General features: G+C 44.1%; 1 protein-coding gene across 5 annotated transcripts in view; it reads left to right on the forward strand.

Annotated features, from left to right (window-relative positions):
- Positions 1 to 17052: 17052 nt before the first annotated feature.
- The window catches only part of AMOT (angiomotin), a 66261-nt gene continuing 64004 nt past the window's right edge, over positions 17053 to 19309 (forward strand). For 2 of the 5 annotated variants that reach the window (XM_006048215.3, XM_006048214.3), the window contains exon 1: positions 17053 to 17488. Coding sequence is in view for 1 of the 5 variants with exons in the window: in XM_006048216.3 (XP_006048278.1) it covers positions 17643 to 17649 (7 nt within the window). In the remaining 4 variants the exon portion in view is untranslated. Of the gene's footprint in view, positions 17489 to 17514; positions 17650 to 19309 lie in introns of those variants that run through there. The other 3 variants (XM_006048217.3, XM_006048216.3, XM_025277215.2) reach the window with 3 other exon arrangements.

Genomic DNA, 19309 nt, shown 5'->3' on the forward strand with positions numbered 1-19309 from the left:
CTAGGAAGGTAGTGCACAAGGAAGATCAATGAGAGGAAGATTAAATTTGGCAGAAAATACAGTTTAACAGAGATTAGCCCTTCTGCTGAGTAAGCTGAGCCTTGGTAAACTGAGCCTGTCTTCTTCCTAAGAGCAATGGAAATAAATCACCTTGTGGGTGAAACAGAGTTAGTCTCCATTTGCAGGGGGATTTTAAGTGTCTCCATGGTTTAGTCCCCCTCAGAAATCTCCCCATATTTAATATCTGCTGTCTTCAAATTACCTTGGACATTTTTCTGAGACCCTGTGAAAATGAGCAAGGAGCTCTCACTTTCCAAAATGTCCACCAAAGCCAAAGGAATATTAATTAGAGGTAGGAGGAGAGGGTCCCATCACTTCATGGGAAATAGATGGGGAAACAGTGGAAACAGTGTCAGAGTTTATTTTGGGGGGCTCCAAAATCACTGCAGATTGGGATTGTAGCCATGAAATTAAAAGACGCTTACTCTTTGGAAGGAAAATTATCACCAACCTAGATAGCATATTCAAAAGCAGAGACATTACATTGCCAACAAAGGTCTGTCTAGTCAAGGCTATGGTTTTTCCAGTGGTCATGTATGGATGTGAGAGTTGGACTGTGAAGAAAGCTGAGGGCTGAAGAATTGATGCTTTTGAACTGTGGTGTTGGAGAAGACTCTTGAGAGTCCCTTGGACTGCAAGGAGATCCAACCAGTCCATCCTAAAGGAGATCAGTCCTGGGTGTTCTTTGGAAGGAATGATGCTAAAGCTGAAACTCCAGTACTTTGGCCACCTCATGTGAAGAGTTGACTCATTGGAAAAGACTCTGATGCTGGGAGGGATTGGGGGCAGGAGGAGAAGGGGACAACAGTGGATGAGATGGCTGGATGGCATCACTGACTCGATGGACATGAGTCTGAGTGAACTCCGGGAGTTGGTGATGGACAGAGAGGCCTCAGTTCAGTTCAGTTCAGTCGCTCAGTTGTGTCCAACTCTTTGCGACCCCATGAATCGCAGCACGCCAGGCCTCCCTGTCCATCACCAACTCCCGGAGTTCACTCAGACTCATGGCCATCTGGTGTGCTGCAATCTATGGGGTTGCCAGGAGTCAGACATGACTGAGCGACTGAACTGAATTGAACTGAGGAGGGGGGGGGAAGAGGGAGCTAGTCTCACCAAAGGAAGTTCATCTATTCCCTGGGGAAAAAATGAAATGTGAGTTCAGGAGATAGAGGAGAAACCTTTTAAGCTTTGCAGGACCAGAGTAGAAGTTGAATAACAGAGAGAGATGAGATGGTAAAATGTGGCAAAAAAATAAGTCAGAAATTTCCTGTAGCCTTGGAAGACAAGGTGATGGGGTCAAAACTGCTTCAAACTCTGTTTTTGGATATTGAGGAAAACTCTACCAGTCAGCAAGCCTTTTTGTAAAGAGTCAGCTAGTAAATACATTTTAGGCTCTGCAACCTACAGAGCTCTAGTCTTGATTGTACATTCTTCTTTGTTTCTTTTAACAACTCTGTAAGGACTTCTTAAAATAATTGTTAGTAGCAGTTTGTCTGCCCTTGCTCTGGAAGGTGGTGTGTATGTGTAAATTTCAAGTCCATTTCAACTTGAGAAACACTTAATGATGAAGAGGATTCTCAAGGAGGAAAAGACTAAACTCCAGGCTAAATAACCAGTGATTCTCAGCCTGAAAACAGGACAACACTCCCAGCACCAAGAATTAGCTGGAGGAGAGAGCCAGAATTCAGTGAATCTAACAGTCTGTGCAAAAGCTACTCAAACTGGAAAAAATTTGTGAGTGTGATTTGAGCAGGACACTGAGCATCTGGCCAAATTAAAGCTGGGGAACTCTCCCATAAGCTTTCAGAGCAGACCCAAACACAGTCTGGAAGCTGAGGTCAAGGAGAGGCAAACGCTCAGGGTGTTTTTTTGACCACAAAGGCAGGGGAAGTCCTGGGCTTTGTAATTACCAAGCAGCTGGGACTGCACTTTGGGAATAAGTAAAATCTATGCATCTGGTCCCATCACTTCAAGGAAATAGATGGGGAAATAGTGGAAACAGTGTCAGACTTTATTTTGGGGGGCTCCAAAATCACTGCAGATGGTGATTGCAGCCATGAAATTAAAAGACACATACTCCTTGGAAGGAAAGTTATGACCAACCTAGATAGCATATTGAAAAGCAGAGACATTACTTTGCCAACAAAGGTCTGTCTAGTCAAAGCTATGGTTTTTCCTGTGGTCATATATGGATGTGAGAGTTGGACTGTGAAGAAAGCTGAGGGCCAAAGAATTGATGCTTTTGAACTGTGGTGCTGGAGAAGACTCTTGAGAGTCCCTTGGACTGCAAGGAGATCCAACCAGTCCATTCTGAAGGAGATCAGCCCTGGGATTTCTTTGGAGGGAATGATGCTAAAGCTGAAACCAAAATACTTTGGCCACCTCATGCGAAGAGTTGACTCATTGGAAAATACTCTGATGCTGGGAGGGATTGGGGGCAGGAGAAGGGGACAACAGAGGATGAGATGGCTGGATGGCATCACTGACTTGAAAGACGTGAGTTTGACTGAACTTGGGAGTTGGTGATGGACAGGGAGGCCTGGCGTGCTGCAATTCATGGGGTCACAAAGAGTCGGACACTATTGAGCGACTGAACTGAACTGAAAATCTCTGCAAAATGTAACTTACCTGCCTGGGATCAGTCTAAAATACCTTATAGGGTATACCCTGATGAATGTAAAGAAATTAGGCCTGAAAAATTGGAGTCTGGGGACCCTGGGAGTTCAGGTGCAGGAGAGGGGGAGGTTAGAAATATTCCCTCCCCCTTCCCCTAGGAACCACTTTTCACTAGGGAGGACAAAGGGGGCCTAAAGGTAGAAAGTACTTAGTCTCTAAAGAACACCTGACAAACAGCTTTTGAGAAACCAAGGGAGGGGCTCCCCCCCAGATGTTGACTGAAAAGACCTGAGGGCAACAAGTCTTAAGCTGAGATCAACTTGTCAAGAAGATAGGAAGAACAATGCTTCCCCCACCCAAATGTAGCCTGGGGCCGGAGCATTTAAGACTAAATAAATGCTTGGTGCCTAATTGGGAGGAGGAAGGGTTAGTGTGGATTGGTGTGGGTTAGTGTGGGTGGTAACCACACTAACCACAGATGTCCTGAAAATAACCATATATTTCAGCCTCCAAGGTGTTTTCACCACCCTTGTTTGATCTGAAGCTCACAACGAGCCAGTGTGGTCCTAAAACATGACAGAGATTATTCTCCCAATTTTTATAGATGAGGAAATTGAAGCTCAAAAGGGTTGAGCTACTTGCCCAAGTTCTCACAGCTTGTAATTAGCAGTTACACACTCAAATCTCTCAAGAGTTCATACCTAAAGCTACTTTTACACTACTGCTGGTGTTCTTAGTGACAAAACACCAAGGTGGGAAATGGTTGGCAAAGAAGTACATCCATGGGGAGAGGTGACCCACTGGGGAGCTGGAGAGGTGAAAACAGAAATGAAAAATGAGAAATGAGGATGGTAAAGCTGTGGGAAAAAGTTCAGGCTTTCAGAAGGCTAGGAATCGAAAAGACATTTACATTAAAATAGCTGGGAATCCAGAGTCTTTGTTCCAAGGAAATGGGGAGGTGAGTTTTGAAAGTATTGAGAGCATCCCGGGAAAGCCACCATGATGGGGTTTTACCGAGGGCAGAGGGGTACACTGGAGAAATGACTTTGCCTGCTCAGTTGTCACAGGTGCTGAGAAAAATAGTTTTGATTTTGGTTTTAAACACAAAGTAAGATGGGGAATTGTTATGAAATATGTTTCCTTCACCCAACAAGTATTTCATAGGTACCCACTATGGGCCAGATACAGCATGTGCTAGGTTTTGGGGATATAGCACTGAATAAGAGATTGTCCATGACCACGGGTGAACCTAAAGTCTAGCTGGGCATCCAGAGTATAAATAGCTACATGACAATGTGAAAAGTAATCTAATAAAGAGAGGAACTAGGAAAAGACTTGGAGCCTAGAGAAAGAGGGAGGGATCTAGGGAGGAGGTGTTGCTCGCCCACAGCATACCCTGACTGGATGCCTGCCCCACTCCCAAGGAGAGTGTTATTGAAATGCTGGAAATGGGATAGTACATGAAACACGACACCATGTGAAATGAACTACATATATTGTAAACATAAGTTGCAGTTCTGTTGTTCTGTAATGAGGCAAAAAATGCAATTTCTTCTTTTCAAGCTAGAAACCATGAACCATGAAAAACTATGAACAGCCTTCCCTTCTTTCCCACTCTGACACTATGCTTCTAGAAAGGGGACTATGGGACAAGAGGGATGGGACATCGGATCTCTGTTAGAAAGTTCAGTTGGTTAATGTCACCTGAGGAGGAGCATGACCAGAGTGGTTGGAGGGGAATGTCATCATCCCAGATTTATGCTCTTTGATCTCCTGGAGATAATGAAAGTTTATCCAAATAGAGGTTAAACCTATGGCTTAGGGACACCCTGGGTGAAAATTTGCCACAGAGGGAACTGCTACTGAATAGTTCAGTCGCTAAGTCGTGTCTGACTCTTTGCAACCCCAAGGACTGCAGCATGCCAGGCTTCCCTGTCCTTCACCATCTCCCAGAGTTTGCTCAAACTCATGTAGGAAACTCAAATAGGAAGAAAATATTGCCACTTAGCATAAACTCATACAAGTCTCCTTTTACTACAAATTGCATGGATCTTAAGTACTTTGTTCAAGCCATCTATAATCTCTTATGTAGAAATTACCTGACTTCACCTGAGTTTTCTTCTTTCTTTTTAACAACGCTTTGTACAGACATTTGAATTTGTATAGAAACTACCTGCCTTCACAGGTGTTGATTGCTTTGCTAAAAATATAATAATAACAATAATGTAATAACTACTACTTACTATTATTATTTACTGATACTATCATGTTTCAGGACTATGTGGACAACATCATGAATTTTCAAGGATCTTTAAATATCTACTTACCATTCCCACATCCCTCCAAAATGTAAGCTCCGTAAGGGCAAGGATGTTGCCTGTTTTTTTCACCAAATCATCCCAAGTGGTTAGAACAGTGCTGAACACATAGTCGATACTCAATACATATATGTCCAACCAACAAATTATAATTCAGACTTGTGAGGTTAAGTGATTTTTCCAAGGTCACATAACTACTTGAATGTAGAAATCTTAACCTAGTTGGGTTTGAATGAAAAACTGCTTTGTTTCTTCCACTATACTAGGCTGCCTTTGGGTGAAACTCTTCCTGGTTTATAGTTCTCATGGGAATACAGGAAGCAACACCATTCATAAACCCATCGGGAACCATCTTCTTGCCATCAAAAGCCTTCAGCCAGTCAGTCACACTCTAATGAATCGACTTCCTATCTCTCATGCCTATACTGTCTTCCCTCTGATCTCATAGCACTTATTTACTAGCCACCAAATAAATAAACCACCTTGTGCTTAAACAGTTCACACCCACATTTCCTTGCCATACTTCAGACTTCCCCGTTATACACCAAGATCAAGAAACCGGGAGGCAGGAGGATATGGATGACACTTCTGACATAGCTCCCCATGCCAGCATTAGGCAAACTTGTCTGCATCTGACAACCGTCAGCAGTCAAGAGTTGCAACGAACCCTAAAGATCATCTAGTTCAATGCATCTGCCTAGCACAGGAAGCACTCTAAAACAATGACTAACTCAGGTCAGTCCATGGGTATTCCTAAGGAAGTAAGCAAAAGGGTGCCAGGCCGTACACAAAGCTATCTGATAAGCTTGAAGCTTCTTCCTGAATCAATGATTTTCTAGATTGGAAGACAAAATTAAATAATTTACCTATGAAATAATTTAAATATTATTTGTATACTAAAACCACTCGTGATATAGTTTATCACATAGAATATGCAATTTTCATGAATGTTTAAAGAAAAACAGGAGACTAGGGTAGAGGTTACTATTGTTTAGGGAATTTTTCCATGAAGAAGTGACATTTAAGCTGAGGCCTGAGAAATAAGATTGAGTCCACGAGGTGAAGACTGGAGCGAAGGGAGGTGTGTGTTTGTGTTCTTGGCAGAACGAGTAGTATGGGCAAGAAATCTAAGGCAGGGACATGTGGGATTCAAAGAGCTGGGGGCCTTAGTGTTCTCAGCTCACACTCCACAACGAGAATATTCTATTATCTCAGGATCTCCTGAAACACCTCCTAGGAATTCTTCCTCTTTTGCTCATATCCTGTGAAAACACTGTGAAAATCTTTGTGGGGCACAGGGGTGGGGAGAAGTTCCAATTGCCTTGAACTGAGATGTCTGCAGCTACTCCAAAAGCACCCCAAATTCCTTAGCCAAAACCCAGAAGCCAGAACACATCACTGTCATTGCTTAAGGATTTTCAACACTCTTGCTAAAACTAGTTTAGAACTGCTTGGTATAAAAGTAAACTCTAATCAGCCCATGGCATAGAATATTGCAAATAACCATCTCAGCTGCTGTAATATCTGCATATGGCTGACATTTCATCCTCATCATCCTCCCCCTCTCCCAATGAAATAGGTGCTATTATTATTATTAGTTATTAGTGAAGGACAGGGAAGCCTGGCGTGCTGCAGTTAATGATGTCACAAGGAGTCGGACATGACTTAACAACTGAACAACAATTGCTCTTTCTAAAAATGAGGAAGATCAGATCAGATCAGTCGCTCAGTCGTGTCCGACTCTTTGCCACCCTATGAATCGCAGCACGCCAGGCCTCCCTGTCCATCACCAACTCCCAGAGTTCACCCAGACTCACGTCTTTCAAGTCAGTGATGCCATCCAGCCATCTCATCCTCTGTCGTCCCCTTCTCCTCCTGCCCCCAATCCCTCCCAGCATCAGAGTATTTTCTAATGAGTCAACTCTTCGCATGAGGTGGCCAAAGTACTGGAGTTCCAGCTTTAGCATCATTCCTTCCAAAGAAATCCCAGGGCTGATCTCCTTCAGAATGGACTGGTTGGATCTCCTTGCAGTCCAAGGGACTCTCAAGAGTCTTCTCCAACACCACAGTTCAAAAGCATCAAATCTTCAGCGCTCAGCCTTCTTCACAGTCCAAGTCTCACATCCATACATGACCACAGGAAAAACCATAGCTTTGACTAGACAGACCTTTGTTGGCAAAGTAATGTCTCTGCTTTTGAATATGCTATCTAGGTTGGTCATAACTTTCCTTCCAAGGAGTAAGCGTCTTTTAATTTCATGGCTGCAGTCACCATCTGTAGTGATTTTGGAGCCCCCCAAAATAAAGTCTGACACTGTTTCCACTGTTGCCCCATCTATTTCCCATGAAGTGATGAGACCGGATGCCATGATCTTCGTTTTCTGAATGTTGAGCTTTAAGCCAACTTTTTCACTCTCCACTTTCACTTTCATCAAGAGGCTTTTGAGTTCCTCTTCACTTTCTGCCATAAGGGTGGTGTCATCTGCATATCTGAGGTTATTGATATTTCTCCCGGCAATCTTGATTCCAGCTTGTGTTTCTTCCAGTCCAGCGTTTCTCATGATGTACTCTGCATATAAGTTAAATAGACAGGGTGACAATACACAGCCTTGACGAACTCCTTTTCCTATTTGGAACCAGTCTGTTGTTCCATGTCCAGTTCTAACTGTTGCTTCCTGACCTGCATACAAATTTCTCAAGAGGTAGATCAGGTGGTCTGGTATTCCCATCTCTTTCAGAATTTTCCACAGTTTATTGTGATCCACACAGTCAAAGGCTTTGGCATAGTCAATAAAGCAGAAAGAGATGTTTTTCTGGAACTCTCTTGCTTTTCCGATGATCCACTAGATGTTGGCAATTTGATCTCTGGTTCCTCTGCCTTTTCTAAAACCAGCTTGAACATCAGGAAGTTCACGGTTCACATATTGCTGAAGCCTGGCTTGGAGAATTTTGAGCATTACTTTACTAGCGTGTGAGATGAGTGCAATTGGGTGGTAGTTTGAGCATTCTTTGGCATTGCCTTTCTTTGGGATTGGAATGAAAACTGACCTTTTCCAGTCCTGTGGCCACTGCTGAGTTTTCCAAATTTGCTGGCATATTGAGTGCAGCAGTTTCACAGCATCATCTTTCAGCACTTGAAATAGCTCAACTGGAATTCCATCACCTCCACTAGCTTTGTTCGTAGTGATGCTTTCTAAGGTCCACTTGACTTCACATTCCAGGATGTCTGGCTCTAGGTCAGTGATCACGCCATCGTGATTATCTGGGTTGTGAAGATCTTTTTTGTACAGTTCTTCTGTGTATTCTTGCCACCTCTTCTTAATATCTTCTGCTTCTGTTAGGTCCATACCATTTCTGTCCTTTATCGAGCTCATCTTTGCATGAAATGTTCCTTTGGTATCTCTGATTTTCTTGAAGAGATCCCTAGTCTTTCCCATTCTGTTGTTTTCCTCTATTTCTTTGCATTGATCGCTGAAGAAGGCTTTCTTATCTCTTCTTGCTATTCTTTGGAACTCTGCATTCAGATGTTTATATCTTTCCTTTTCTCCTTTGCTTTTCGCTTCTCTTCTTTTCACAGCTATTTGTAAGGCCTTCCCAGACAGCCATTTTGCTTTTTTGCATTTCTTTTCCATAGGGATGGTCTTGATCCCTGTCTCCTGTACAATGTCACGAACCTCTGTCCGTAGTTCATCAGGCACTCTATCTATCAGATCTAGGCCCTTAAATCTATTTCTCACTTCCACTGTATAATCATAAGGGATTTGATTTAGGTCATACCTGAATGGTCTAGTGGTTTTCCCTACTTTCTTCCATTTAAGTCTGAATTTGGCAATAAGGAGTTCATGGTCTGAGCCACAGTCAGCTCCTGGTCTTGTTTTTGCTGACTGTATAGAGCTTCTCCATATTTGGCTGCAAAAAATATAATCAATCTGATTTCAGTGTTGACCATCTGGTGATGTCCATGTATAGAGTCTTCTCTTTTGTTGTTGGAAGAGGGTGTTTGCTATGACCAGTGCATTTTCTTGGCAAAACTCTATTAGTCTTTGCCCTGCTTCATTCTGTATTCCAAGGCCAAATTTGCCTGTTACTCCAGGTGTTTCTTGACTTCCTACTTTTGCATTCCAGTCCCCTATAATGAAAAGGACATCTTTTTTGGGTGTTAGTTCTAAAAGGTCTTGTAGGTCTTCATAGAACCGTTCAGCTTCAGCTTCTTCAGTGTTACTGGTTGGGGCATAGACTTGGATTACTGTGATATTGAATGTTTTACCTTGGAAACGAACAGAGATCATTCTGTCGTTTTTGAGATTGCATCCAAGTACTGCATTTCCGACTCTTTTGTTGACCATGATGGCCACTCCATTTCTTCTGAGGGATTCCTGCCTGCAGTAGTAGATATAATGGTCATCTGAGTTAAATTCACCCATTCCAGTCCATTTTAGTTTGTTGATTCCTAGAATGTCGACATTCACTCTTGCCATCTCTTGTTTGACCACTTCCAATTTGCCTTGATTCGTGGACCTGACATTCCAGGTTCCTATGCAATATTGCTCTTTACAGCATTGGACCTTGCTTCTATCACCAGTCACATCCACAGCTGGGTATTGTTTTTGCTTTGGCTCCATCCCTTCTTTCTTTCTGGAGTTATTTCTCCACTGATCTCCAGTAGCATATTGGGCACCTACTGACCTGGGGAGTTTCTCTTCCAGTATCCTATCATTTTGCCTTTTCATAATGTTCATGGCGTTCTCAAGGTAAGAATACTGAAGTGGTTTGCCATTCCTTTCTCCAGTGGACCACATTCTGTCAAATCTCTCCACCATGACCCGCCCATCTTGGGTTGCCCCACAGGCATGGCTTAGTTTCATTGAGTTAGACAAGGCTGTGGTCCTAGTGTGATTAGATTGACTAGTTTCCTGTGAGTATGGTTTCAGTGTGTTTGCCCTCTGATGCCCTCTTGCAACACCTACCATCTTACTTGGGTTTCTCTTACCTTGGGTGTGGGGTATCTCTTCACGGCTGCTCCAGCAAAGCGCAGCCATTGTTCCTTACCTTGGACGAGGGGTATCTCCTCACTGCTGCCCTTCCTGACCTTCAATGAGGAAAAAAATGAGGAAAACAGGCTCCAAATGGGCCCAAAGTCACATAGCTAGTAAGTGACAGAACAAAGACTCTGATACTCGGTCCTTGGTGCTGAAGCCCATATGCTTAGTACCACACTGCCCGGATGAGCAGGGTTAGGACGGAAGAGTGATAACTAGAGTCTTAATCCCAGCAGGCCCCTAAGCAAACCCATTGTGCTAACCCCTGGAATTCCCTAAGAACATTGAACAGAGAGGCATAAAGAAAGAAACAGTGTTAAGTGACTACTAAAAGCCAGGCATGGTGACAAGGCCTCTCAATGAGTTATTTCATGGAATACTAACAGCAACCCCCTCATGGTGGAGAAATTATTACCATCCCCCTGACTTTACAGATGAGGGAGCTGTTGCCCAGCATGGTTAAATAATTACCTCATTGGTAAGTATTTGAGCTGGGACCGAAATCCGGGCTTGAGTGACTCCAAAAGTCTACACCCTTTCCATCACAGTACACCAAAGATGGCTTAATGTTTAACCCTTCACAGGTTACATATTTGCACTTTAACAAGGGTCTTTCCTGTGTGAATCTCACAGGACCATGGCGAACGTGAAGAGAAGGCTAATTGGGGGCTGCAAGGTGAGCTTGCCTTAAATCACACTGGAATGGCATTGACCTGCCCTCTCCCTGTAGTTCCTGAGGTGGGGCAGCGTGCCAACAAAGATAAATCTCTATTCCAGTCACAGCCTTCTTCTCCAACTGGGATAACAACTCTAAGAAACTCTAGCAACTGCAGAAACAGAGAAAGCTCTGAATCAATCAAGAGTTTATGTGTAAAGTGTAATGTCAGAGGATGAACTTCCTTTAAATCCTGTTAACTTCGTACAGTTCAACATCTCACTGGCTCAGGAATGTGATTTCTCTCTGAACTTGCTTTCAGCGATTTGTTCTTTATCATTGACTAAATCGTCTTCTTCCTCTCATCCCACCACCTTTCAGAAGTGCAGACTTTGATGTGTGCCTCTTGGTCTCCCTACCTCCCTCTTGCACCATCTAACACAGGACTTTGCAAACAAACCCTGCTGAGAAGTTGGACAGTCTGGGCCTTTCCAGAAACTCAAGCTGCTGAGGGAGATATGATATTTAGTTAAGCTGAAATGAAGCCCTGCATAAATCATAAAGAGGTGAACCCAGGTTACTCAAACAGGACCCTAGGAGGTACTTGGGGAATAGACTTGCAGTCAGCTTTATTTTTCTACAGTCGTTTGACTTCCAAAATACTGGGGCCCACAAGTACCCCAGGAGTAACTTGGCTCCCAAATGCTGGAGCAGGTCTTGGCCTTGGAGCACAGTTCTTGTGTTGTTTCCTGAATTCCCACATTGATGTTTTCCACGCATAGATCAGGCTTCAAACTTCCTGTGTCTGGACTGTGTGTGTGTGTGTGTGTGTGCATGCGTGCACACTCACGTGTTTGTGTGTGTGTTTGTGTGTTATATGCTTGGGAAGGGTGGATAGGGAGAAGGAGGGGAAGCTAAAAGGAAGAGAATTTAGCTCAGTGCTTGTACTGCATATATATTCCTTTGATCCTTTTCTGTTCAGATAAAGCAGCTATTATCTATTCAGCTGGCTTCTGTTTATGCAAGGGATAGTATTCTTGGGAATAAATGAGAGACTGACTTTAAGAGGTGTCCTGGGGAAGGCTGCTTCTCAGTGTTTGTCAAATATATCTGAAGAGTGTGTGTGTGTGTGTGTGTGTGTGTGTGTTTTCCTGGAGTTGGGGCAAGAGCAAGAGTCATGTGGAGCTATAAATCCTTAGGATTTATTTTCCCTGGTGTATGTGCTTGCCTCTACTTTGTTTCTAAATACCTTCAAATGATTGAGTTGTTCACGAGGCAATTAGAGGAAGATGTGCTCATTTCACACTCCCAGTTGACTTGATGGGTGGGGAGAATGTCATTCAATACAAGGCACTATGGTTTTGTGGTCTTTCCTTCTAGAAGAACCTAGCCAGGGATCGAGGAATACACTATAAACCACTATAAACCATATTCTCCTTCCTACTTTTCCCATACATTGGGGGAAATATTGTGTGCAAAGGGCAGATTTTTTTTATTAAAATATTTGGTAGTTGCCAAAATTAAAAACCAGGAGGCTTTACACTGAAACCTTTGACTTCTACTTTCTCTTGAAAAACAGAAGTCCTGGCCAAATTGGGCCTGCTTTTCCCCTGGTGATGACCCCCTTTAGAGGGGTCCTGCCTTTTTCTTGCAGAGAAGGCAATGGCACCCCACTCCAGTACTCTTGCCTGGAAAATCCCATGGGTGGAGGAGCCTGGTAGGCTGCAGTCCATGGGGTCGTTAAGAGTCAGACACGACTGAGCGACTTCACTTTCACTTTTCACTTTCATGCATTGGAGAAGGAAATGGCAACCCACTCCAGTGTTCTTGCCTGGAGAATCCCATGGATGGAGAAGCCTGATGGGCTGCAGTCCATGGGGTCGAACAGAGTCGGACATGACTGAAGCGACTTAGCAGCAGCAGCAGCAGCAAGTAAGTAGCATTAAATACATGCACAGTGTTGTACAACCATCACCACTATCCTGTTCCAGAATTTTTTTATCATTCCAAAGAGAAACTGCTCATTAAGCAACAACTCTCCATTTCTTCCTCCCCTCAGTCCCTGATAGCCACTCTACTATTTTCTGTGTCTGTGAACAGTGCCTATCCTAGGTACCTCAGATGAGCAGAATCACACAATATTTGTCCTTTTGTATCTGGCTTCTTTGGCTTAGCGTAATATTTTAACGGGAGACCTTGATTTTTTAATTGCTTTTTTCTTGCACATGTGGCTGTTGCTCAGTTGCCAAGTCATGTCTCGCTCTTTGCAACCCCATGGACTGCAGCATGCCAGGCTTCCCTGTCCTTCACTATCTCCCAGAGTTTGCTCAAAACTCATGTCCATTGAGTCAGTGATGCTATCTAACCATCTCATCCTCTGCTGCCCTCTTCTCCTTTTGCCTTGAATCTTTCCCAGGATCAGGGTCTTTTCTAATGAGTTGTCTCTTCACATCAGGTGGCCAAAGTAGCATGTTGACATTGATTTTTACTGTGTTTGGGGCGGGGCACTGCACCCCATGTCTTCCAGGATCTTAGTTCCATGACCAGGGATTGAACCCAGGCCACGGTGAGTCATAATCACTAGACCACCAGGAAACTCCTGATTTTTATTGCATTTTAAAGGAAGATTTGCATTTTATTGGAGAAAAAAAAGTGTCAAATAGGACAGGTAGTTTGGGATGGAGATTCTTGACTTCTAAGCTTAAAATGTTCGTTACATCTATTATCAATATGTGGAGATTGTTCATGTACTCAGGCAAGCCCGTGTCTTTACACAGGTGTTCTACAGCTAGTGGTTAATTCTTGTGGTATCCCCCAGAGGCTTCTCTATATAGTCAGGATATGAAGACACAGGGATGCTCCAGGGATTAGTTAAATGTGTGTGGCAAACTTGGCTGTATAAACTCGCTCTCTGGAACTAGTATTCGCTCCCTGCTCTCAACTTCTACAGCTTTTACTGTCAATCACACTCATTTAGCACTTATCATATGCTTGTTAGTTGTCTTTTTCTGTATATACCCTTGAAGGCAGGAGCCAAGTTTCATCCCTCTTTGTTTTTTCAGTCTTGTCCATAATAGCTGCTCCATCAATGTTTGTTGATGTTTGCCCCCCTCCCCCCTTCCTTTTAAGTAGAGCAGGCAAAGCATAGCTTTACACTGAAACTCAGTTTAAACAAGCTGAAGGGTTTTCAGGGTAAAAACAGAAGGAAATCTTGCGTGGCAGGACAGAAGAACACCTAAGATGCTTAGAAGACTTGGGCGAAGAGGAGGTAGTGAAAAACCTGTTATTAGCCACAGGCTAAGAAAGTGACTCACACAGGGCCTGATCCACCATGAGATTCAGAGCTGTGCTCTGTTCTACCACATCAAAATTCAAAATCAGAGGAGATCAGTAATGCCCAAGGTAGGATTTGAGATGGGGAGTGTTAAAGGAAATAAGTGTTTGAGGAGTTTCCACTGTATGAACACCCCAGTAGCTGTGAGGAAGGCAGGTTTAAAAAAATCTCTGAAGGACAACTTCAAGCCTGGGGTCAGGCATTCTGCAAACAGTCACCAGGCCTTTGCTACCAGGGTTTGTTTTCCAATATTTTCCATAACGGCCTAAACCACCTCTCAAGAGGGGCATGAGTAAAAGAATTTTGGCACATCTATGCAATGGAACACTGAACAGTCATTAAAAAGAATGAGGTAAAGGAAGTTACCCTGATATGGAAGGATATTTAAGAGACATTGCTGAGTAAAGAAATGAAAAATGTGTGTGTGTGTGCAAATAATATATTTTGAAGATTATACCTAGGTATGGAGAGAAAGGGACTAATGAGAACAGAGCTAGAGAGGAACCCTTTATGGTCCTGCTTTCAGCACTGTTTTCATTTTGCCATGTGCATATTTTACTTTTCCCACTTTAACAGCATTGTTAATTTTAGCAAGTATCCCATTACCATTATGATCAGCAGTCATCTGCAGCATATACCCACCCTATCCAGCTCTGTTGTCCACCCCTCCAAGCAAGGCTGGAATAATCTTCCTTTGCTTCACAAACCAGGTGTCTTCACGTCTTGAACACTCAAAATCTCACCTTTCCCAGGAAAAAAATCACCTAAATAACTTCACCACACACATAAACTGAATCATACCAAGAAACCATTGTTGCCCCTGTGCTTGCTTCTGAATCTTTCAGCAGCTCTAGCAGAACCCTCTGCACATTGAGGGTACCTCACTACTTTTTCTGCAGCTGGTTACAGCCTGGGACCCTGTTCATGGTGAGATGGTATTTCCTTGGAGCACACTTTCTCTTGCATGTTGGTCCATGGCACCTCAGAAGGTTCCCATTAGGCAGGTTTGCATTGGGTGTCATTTTCTCATTGGCATGAGTTCTTTGTAATAGCTCTGCATTGTCAAGGCCTTACATTTAGACTAACTTCCTCCTTGTAGTATTTTCTAGGAAATATGGATCTGTTAGAGAATGGTGGTTTCCATGGTAAATGTTCCCTCACATTTGTTTTCTTAAGTGCTCTTCAGAGATACACAGTATGATTTCCTCTTTTAGTACCAGCATCACAATAGACTTTAGGTCGTGGCGCCACTGCAGAACTGTTTAAAAAAGAAATCTCACCTACCCTGGTTAGATTAAGTAGTAATTTATTATGCTAACTGCAGGGAGCCACTTTCATATCCACCCTGAAAACTGTAGGAAAAGAGCTGACTTTCAAAAGAAATAAAGCCACAGGGAGGTGATATATGTATACTTATGGCTGATCTGCATTGTTGTATGGCAGAAACCAACAAAACATTGTAAAGCAATTTTCCCATTAAAAATAAATTTAAAGGAAGAAAAAGAAAAAAAAATAAAGCCACAAAACCTACACACCTTGGCTATAAATGCTTAAAGCATATGAGCTGAATATTTGATTCCCAAACACATGTGGAGAATCTCCACGTGTGACAGAAACAAGTAGGAACATATACACGTGTGGAGTGCCTTGTGATTTACAGAGTTTTCACACACAATTCGTTTTATATTTCATATACCAGTGCCATTAGGTTAACAGGACATGTCTCATAGCCTTTATTTACAGATAGGAAAATAAAGGCTCGGAGAAATTAAGGAATTTAACCGAAGTCGTCGCACAACTAGCTAATGAGTGCTTGAGTCTGAAGGAGTTCTTCCTTTAGTTCCGAATTCCATCTTTCCTGCTATTTCTTTGTGCTTTCGTTTCCCGGCTTAAAATGGTTGATTTTCAGTGTCCCAGGAAGCTGTTCTCAACCAGGCTGTGTTTTTCAAGCAATACCAATTTTTTCGCAGCCGGGAAATATGAACACCACATTGACACTTCTCATACTTTTTTTCTCCCTCTGGGCCTAATGAATTAAGGGGGAAGAAAAGTTACCTATTCCCGGAGGGCTGGGAAGGTGTACCAGATCCAGCCGACACACTGTCGTACTCTCTTAGGAGACGGAAAAACCAAGCGTCTCATCTTTCTTTTCTCGGCAGTAGCTGTGAGAGAACCGAGAGCAGGACAATAGCCTCTTGTTTAGTTTTATTAATTTTGAGGGAGGGTGGGACCAAAGAATCCGAGCGACGACGCACGTGACCAATCATAAGAGAACCTTGGGCCAGGATTCGCCAACCGGTAGCTGTCAAAGACTGGTGGGCGGAATTTACTCCTCTAGGCCGGCCCCGCCCAGACCGGCCCTCTCAGCCCGCCCAAGAGGCGGAGACTCGGAAGAGCCCCGCCCACGCCACCCCTGTTGCCAGCGCGGCCCGCCGCCGGGAGGGGGGCGGGAACGCAGGGTGGCGCGGGGGAGGAAAGGGGTGGCTAGGGGGAGTGGAGGAAGAAAGGAGGGTGTCTCGCGTAGCTGTGACCTGGGTGGGGGCCTCCTGGTCATAGGAAACAAGAGGGGAAGGAAAACTAAGGATCGCTGCTCCTTCCTGAATTATTTTAAGCAAGCTTCTCGAGAAGCTGCTTTTCAGCATTTCTGTTATTTGTTTTTCTTCCCCCCGCTATGGGGCGGGGGGTGGCACTAGCTCTCCCACGCGACTCCGCTCCGCTGTTGCCGCACACTATTTTTGGAGTCTTTGCACAAGTCTTTCCTTCCTCCCAGCCAGTTCTTGCGTAGACTCGGGGCTACTATAACCGAATCGTGCCACGTTCGTGGGCTTCCAGAGTGAGCGTCCCCGCTTTCGTCGGAGCTATCGGACCCGGGCGTTCAATTGTTTGAACTTCCCCGCCCCCTAGCCCCGCCCCTCTTCCGCCCCCCTCCCCCCCCGCCCGGGGTCCTGGCCGACTCCCCCCCTTCTTTCCCCGCCCTCTTCTCCGCCCCACTGCCTAGTCCACCCCGCTCCCCGCCCCACCCCCCGGCTCCTGGGCGGTCCTAGCCGCTCACCGCAAGAAGAAAAGCCACCCGTTCGTCCCCCTCCCCTAGCTCCCAGCTCCTTTGCCCAGGAGCTGCCTTCATCGCAGTCACGCCCCTTCCTTCCGAGGAGCTTTCTAGCTGCCTAAGCTGGTAGACCCCCTGATTTATTCCTCCATCTCCGCTCCCTTTCGCCTCATCTTCTCTTAGTTTTCAGCGCCCCCTCCACCCCCACCTCCAGTCTGTCTCGCCTCCGACCATCCGCTGCTCCACCCTCCGGCCCGGTATCCTGCCTGTCCACTGCCACCAAGGAGAGACCGGACGGAGCGGTGAGGAGGGGAGCAGCCGGGAGCTGGGGCTTCCCTCCTGCCTACCCCTGGCCTCTGGCCCGGGACCGAAGCCACTTGCGCCAGCAGAGTCGTCACCGTGTCTTCGTTTCCTTCAGGGGTAGGAGACGCGTGGTTACTTTTCGCGGGGAATTGGGGCAGGAATCCATGGTGGCATGAACTTGATCATAACCTCAGCGTGAGTGAGTCGATCTAGATTTGCGTGGGGATGCCTGTGTTCTACTTTCTTTGCAGCTGGCCACAAGTTTTCCGGGATGTGCAGTAAGTTAAATAGGTTAAAGAGTGTGCGCTCTTTTCCCCGTCCTACGGAGATGCGAATGGGTACCACTATTTGATGGCACTTTGACTTTCTTGCCTCCTGGGGTCCTTGTAGGTCTCTAGGTAATTAAGCACAAAAGAAACTAAAGAGCAGAGGGAACTTGAAGTCTACGTTTAGATCATCTGGAATGTCTGGGTTTATCTCAGATTGTTAGATGCATTTTTCCTAAATGCTTGGGGTTGGGGTGGGAGCTCACACTCCTCTTCCCCGGGGCTGTGAATTCTTGAAATCTTAGCCTGGAGGAGTAATCTACAGTGCTATACTCTTTTAGGTATAGGTTCTTTTAGGTATAGGTGTGTGGTCATGAAGAAAGGGTTGCCCCTTATTTGCGTTATGGATGTTAGTAATTAGTTTTGCCTGATCGTGCAGGTGTCTTGAGGGTCCCAAGGCTGGGTCGCTGTACACAGATGCTTCAGCAGCAGAATGGCTTTATCAGGGTAAGCCAATGAAAAGAAAATTGAGAGACAAAGTGACAGTCTTTGTAGACTGAGCAATCCCTGGTTAATTGCTGCTAGTAATAATATAATAGTAATTTGCAGCAAAGGACTAAATACGATTAAATGAGAGAGGAAAGGACAGTTTGTGAGAAATGGCATTTCCAATCTCTGACATGTATTTTAGAAGGGATTTTTCTGATACCTTGGAGTATCTGATTTAGTTTTACTTCCTCTTCCCTGTCCTCCCTCACCCTGATGAAGAGTGGAAGTTGGGAGGCAGATTAAAGCTTTAAAAAATATAACCCTCTTCTGCCATTCAGAGAGAAAGATAATTAGTCACCATAATCTTCCATAATGTGGGGCTAAGGGTATTTAAGTCTCCTTGAACTAGGCTTTGTGAAAAGTCCTTTCTCAGAACAGCCTTTGTGAAGCTTTCTGAGTTAGACCTTTCAGCACCCTCATTTAGTAGCTAAGAATAGTTTGAAATACCATTTTGGATGCTAGATAAATCTTCACCCATCTCCCACCTAACCTCCAATCTAGCAAGCATGGCAAACTTATAAGAATGGTGGTGTTCAAAGACCAGTTACCAAGATGTCTGCAACATATTGCTTATTGGGGAACAAATTATTTTCTTATATTTTTACCTGATTTCATTAGTTGATTTCAGTGGGGGAAAAGAAAGCAGGAAGGAGAGAAGGAATGCTACAGGGTGACAATTTTAAAGGCTATCATATTTCAGATCAACTGAGAAGGAAAAGTTGGCCTGACGAAACTACATTTTATAACTGGCCTGGGACATTTCAATAGCCAGGTGGTTGTAGAGTAGTTGCATCTATTTACAGATGATAACTCAGGTTCCAGCTATTCTGTATGGGTTTATCCAGTGTCATTTACAGACACTTTCTGGCACTACATCATACTTCATTTTAAGATACTTCTTTCTTTGGAAAAGTCTGTGGCTCTGTAAAATTGAAAGCACTTTTTCTTACTTCATAGTCTAGATATGAAGTAAATCTCTAACCATGCTTATATGTAAAGTAACTTTTGCTTGAAAGTTGCGGATCTGTTTACCTATGTAAAAGATTTTAGGGAATTTAAAAATTCACATTCAATACTGTTTTGGATTTGGAAATTGAAATCTCATTTCTGGTTTATGAAGTAG

This window comes from Bubalus bubalis, chromosome X (assembly GCF_019923935.1).
Source record: "Bubalus bubalis isolate 160015118507 breed Murrah chromosome X, NDDB_SH_1, whole genome shotgun sequence".
Classification (NCBI taxonomy): Eukaryota; Metazoa; Chordata; class Mammalia; order Artiodactyla; family Bovidae; genus Bubalus; species Bubalus bubalis.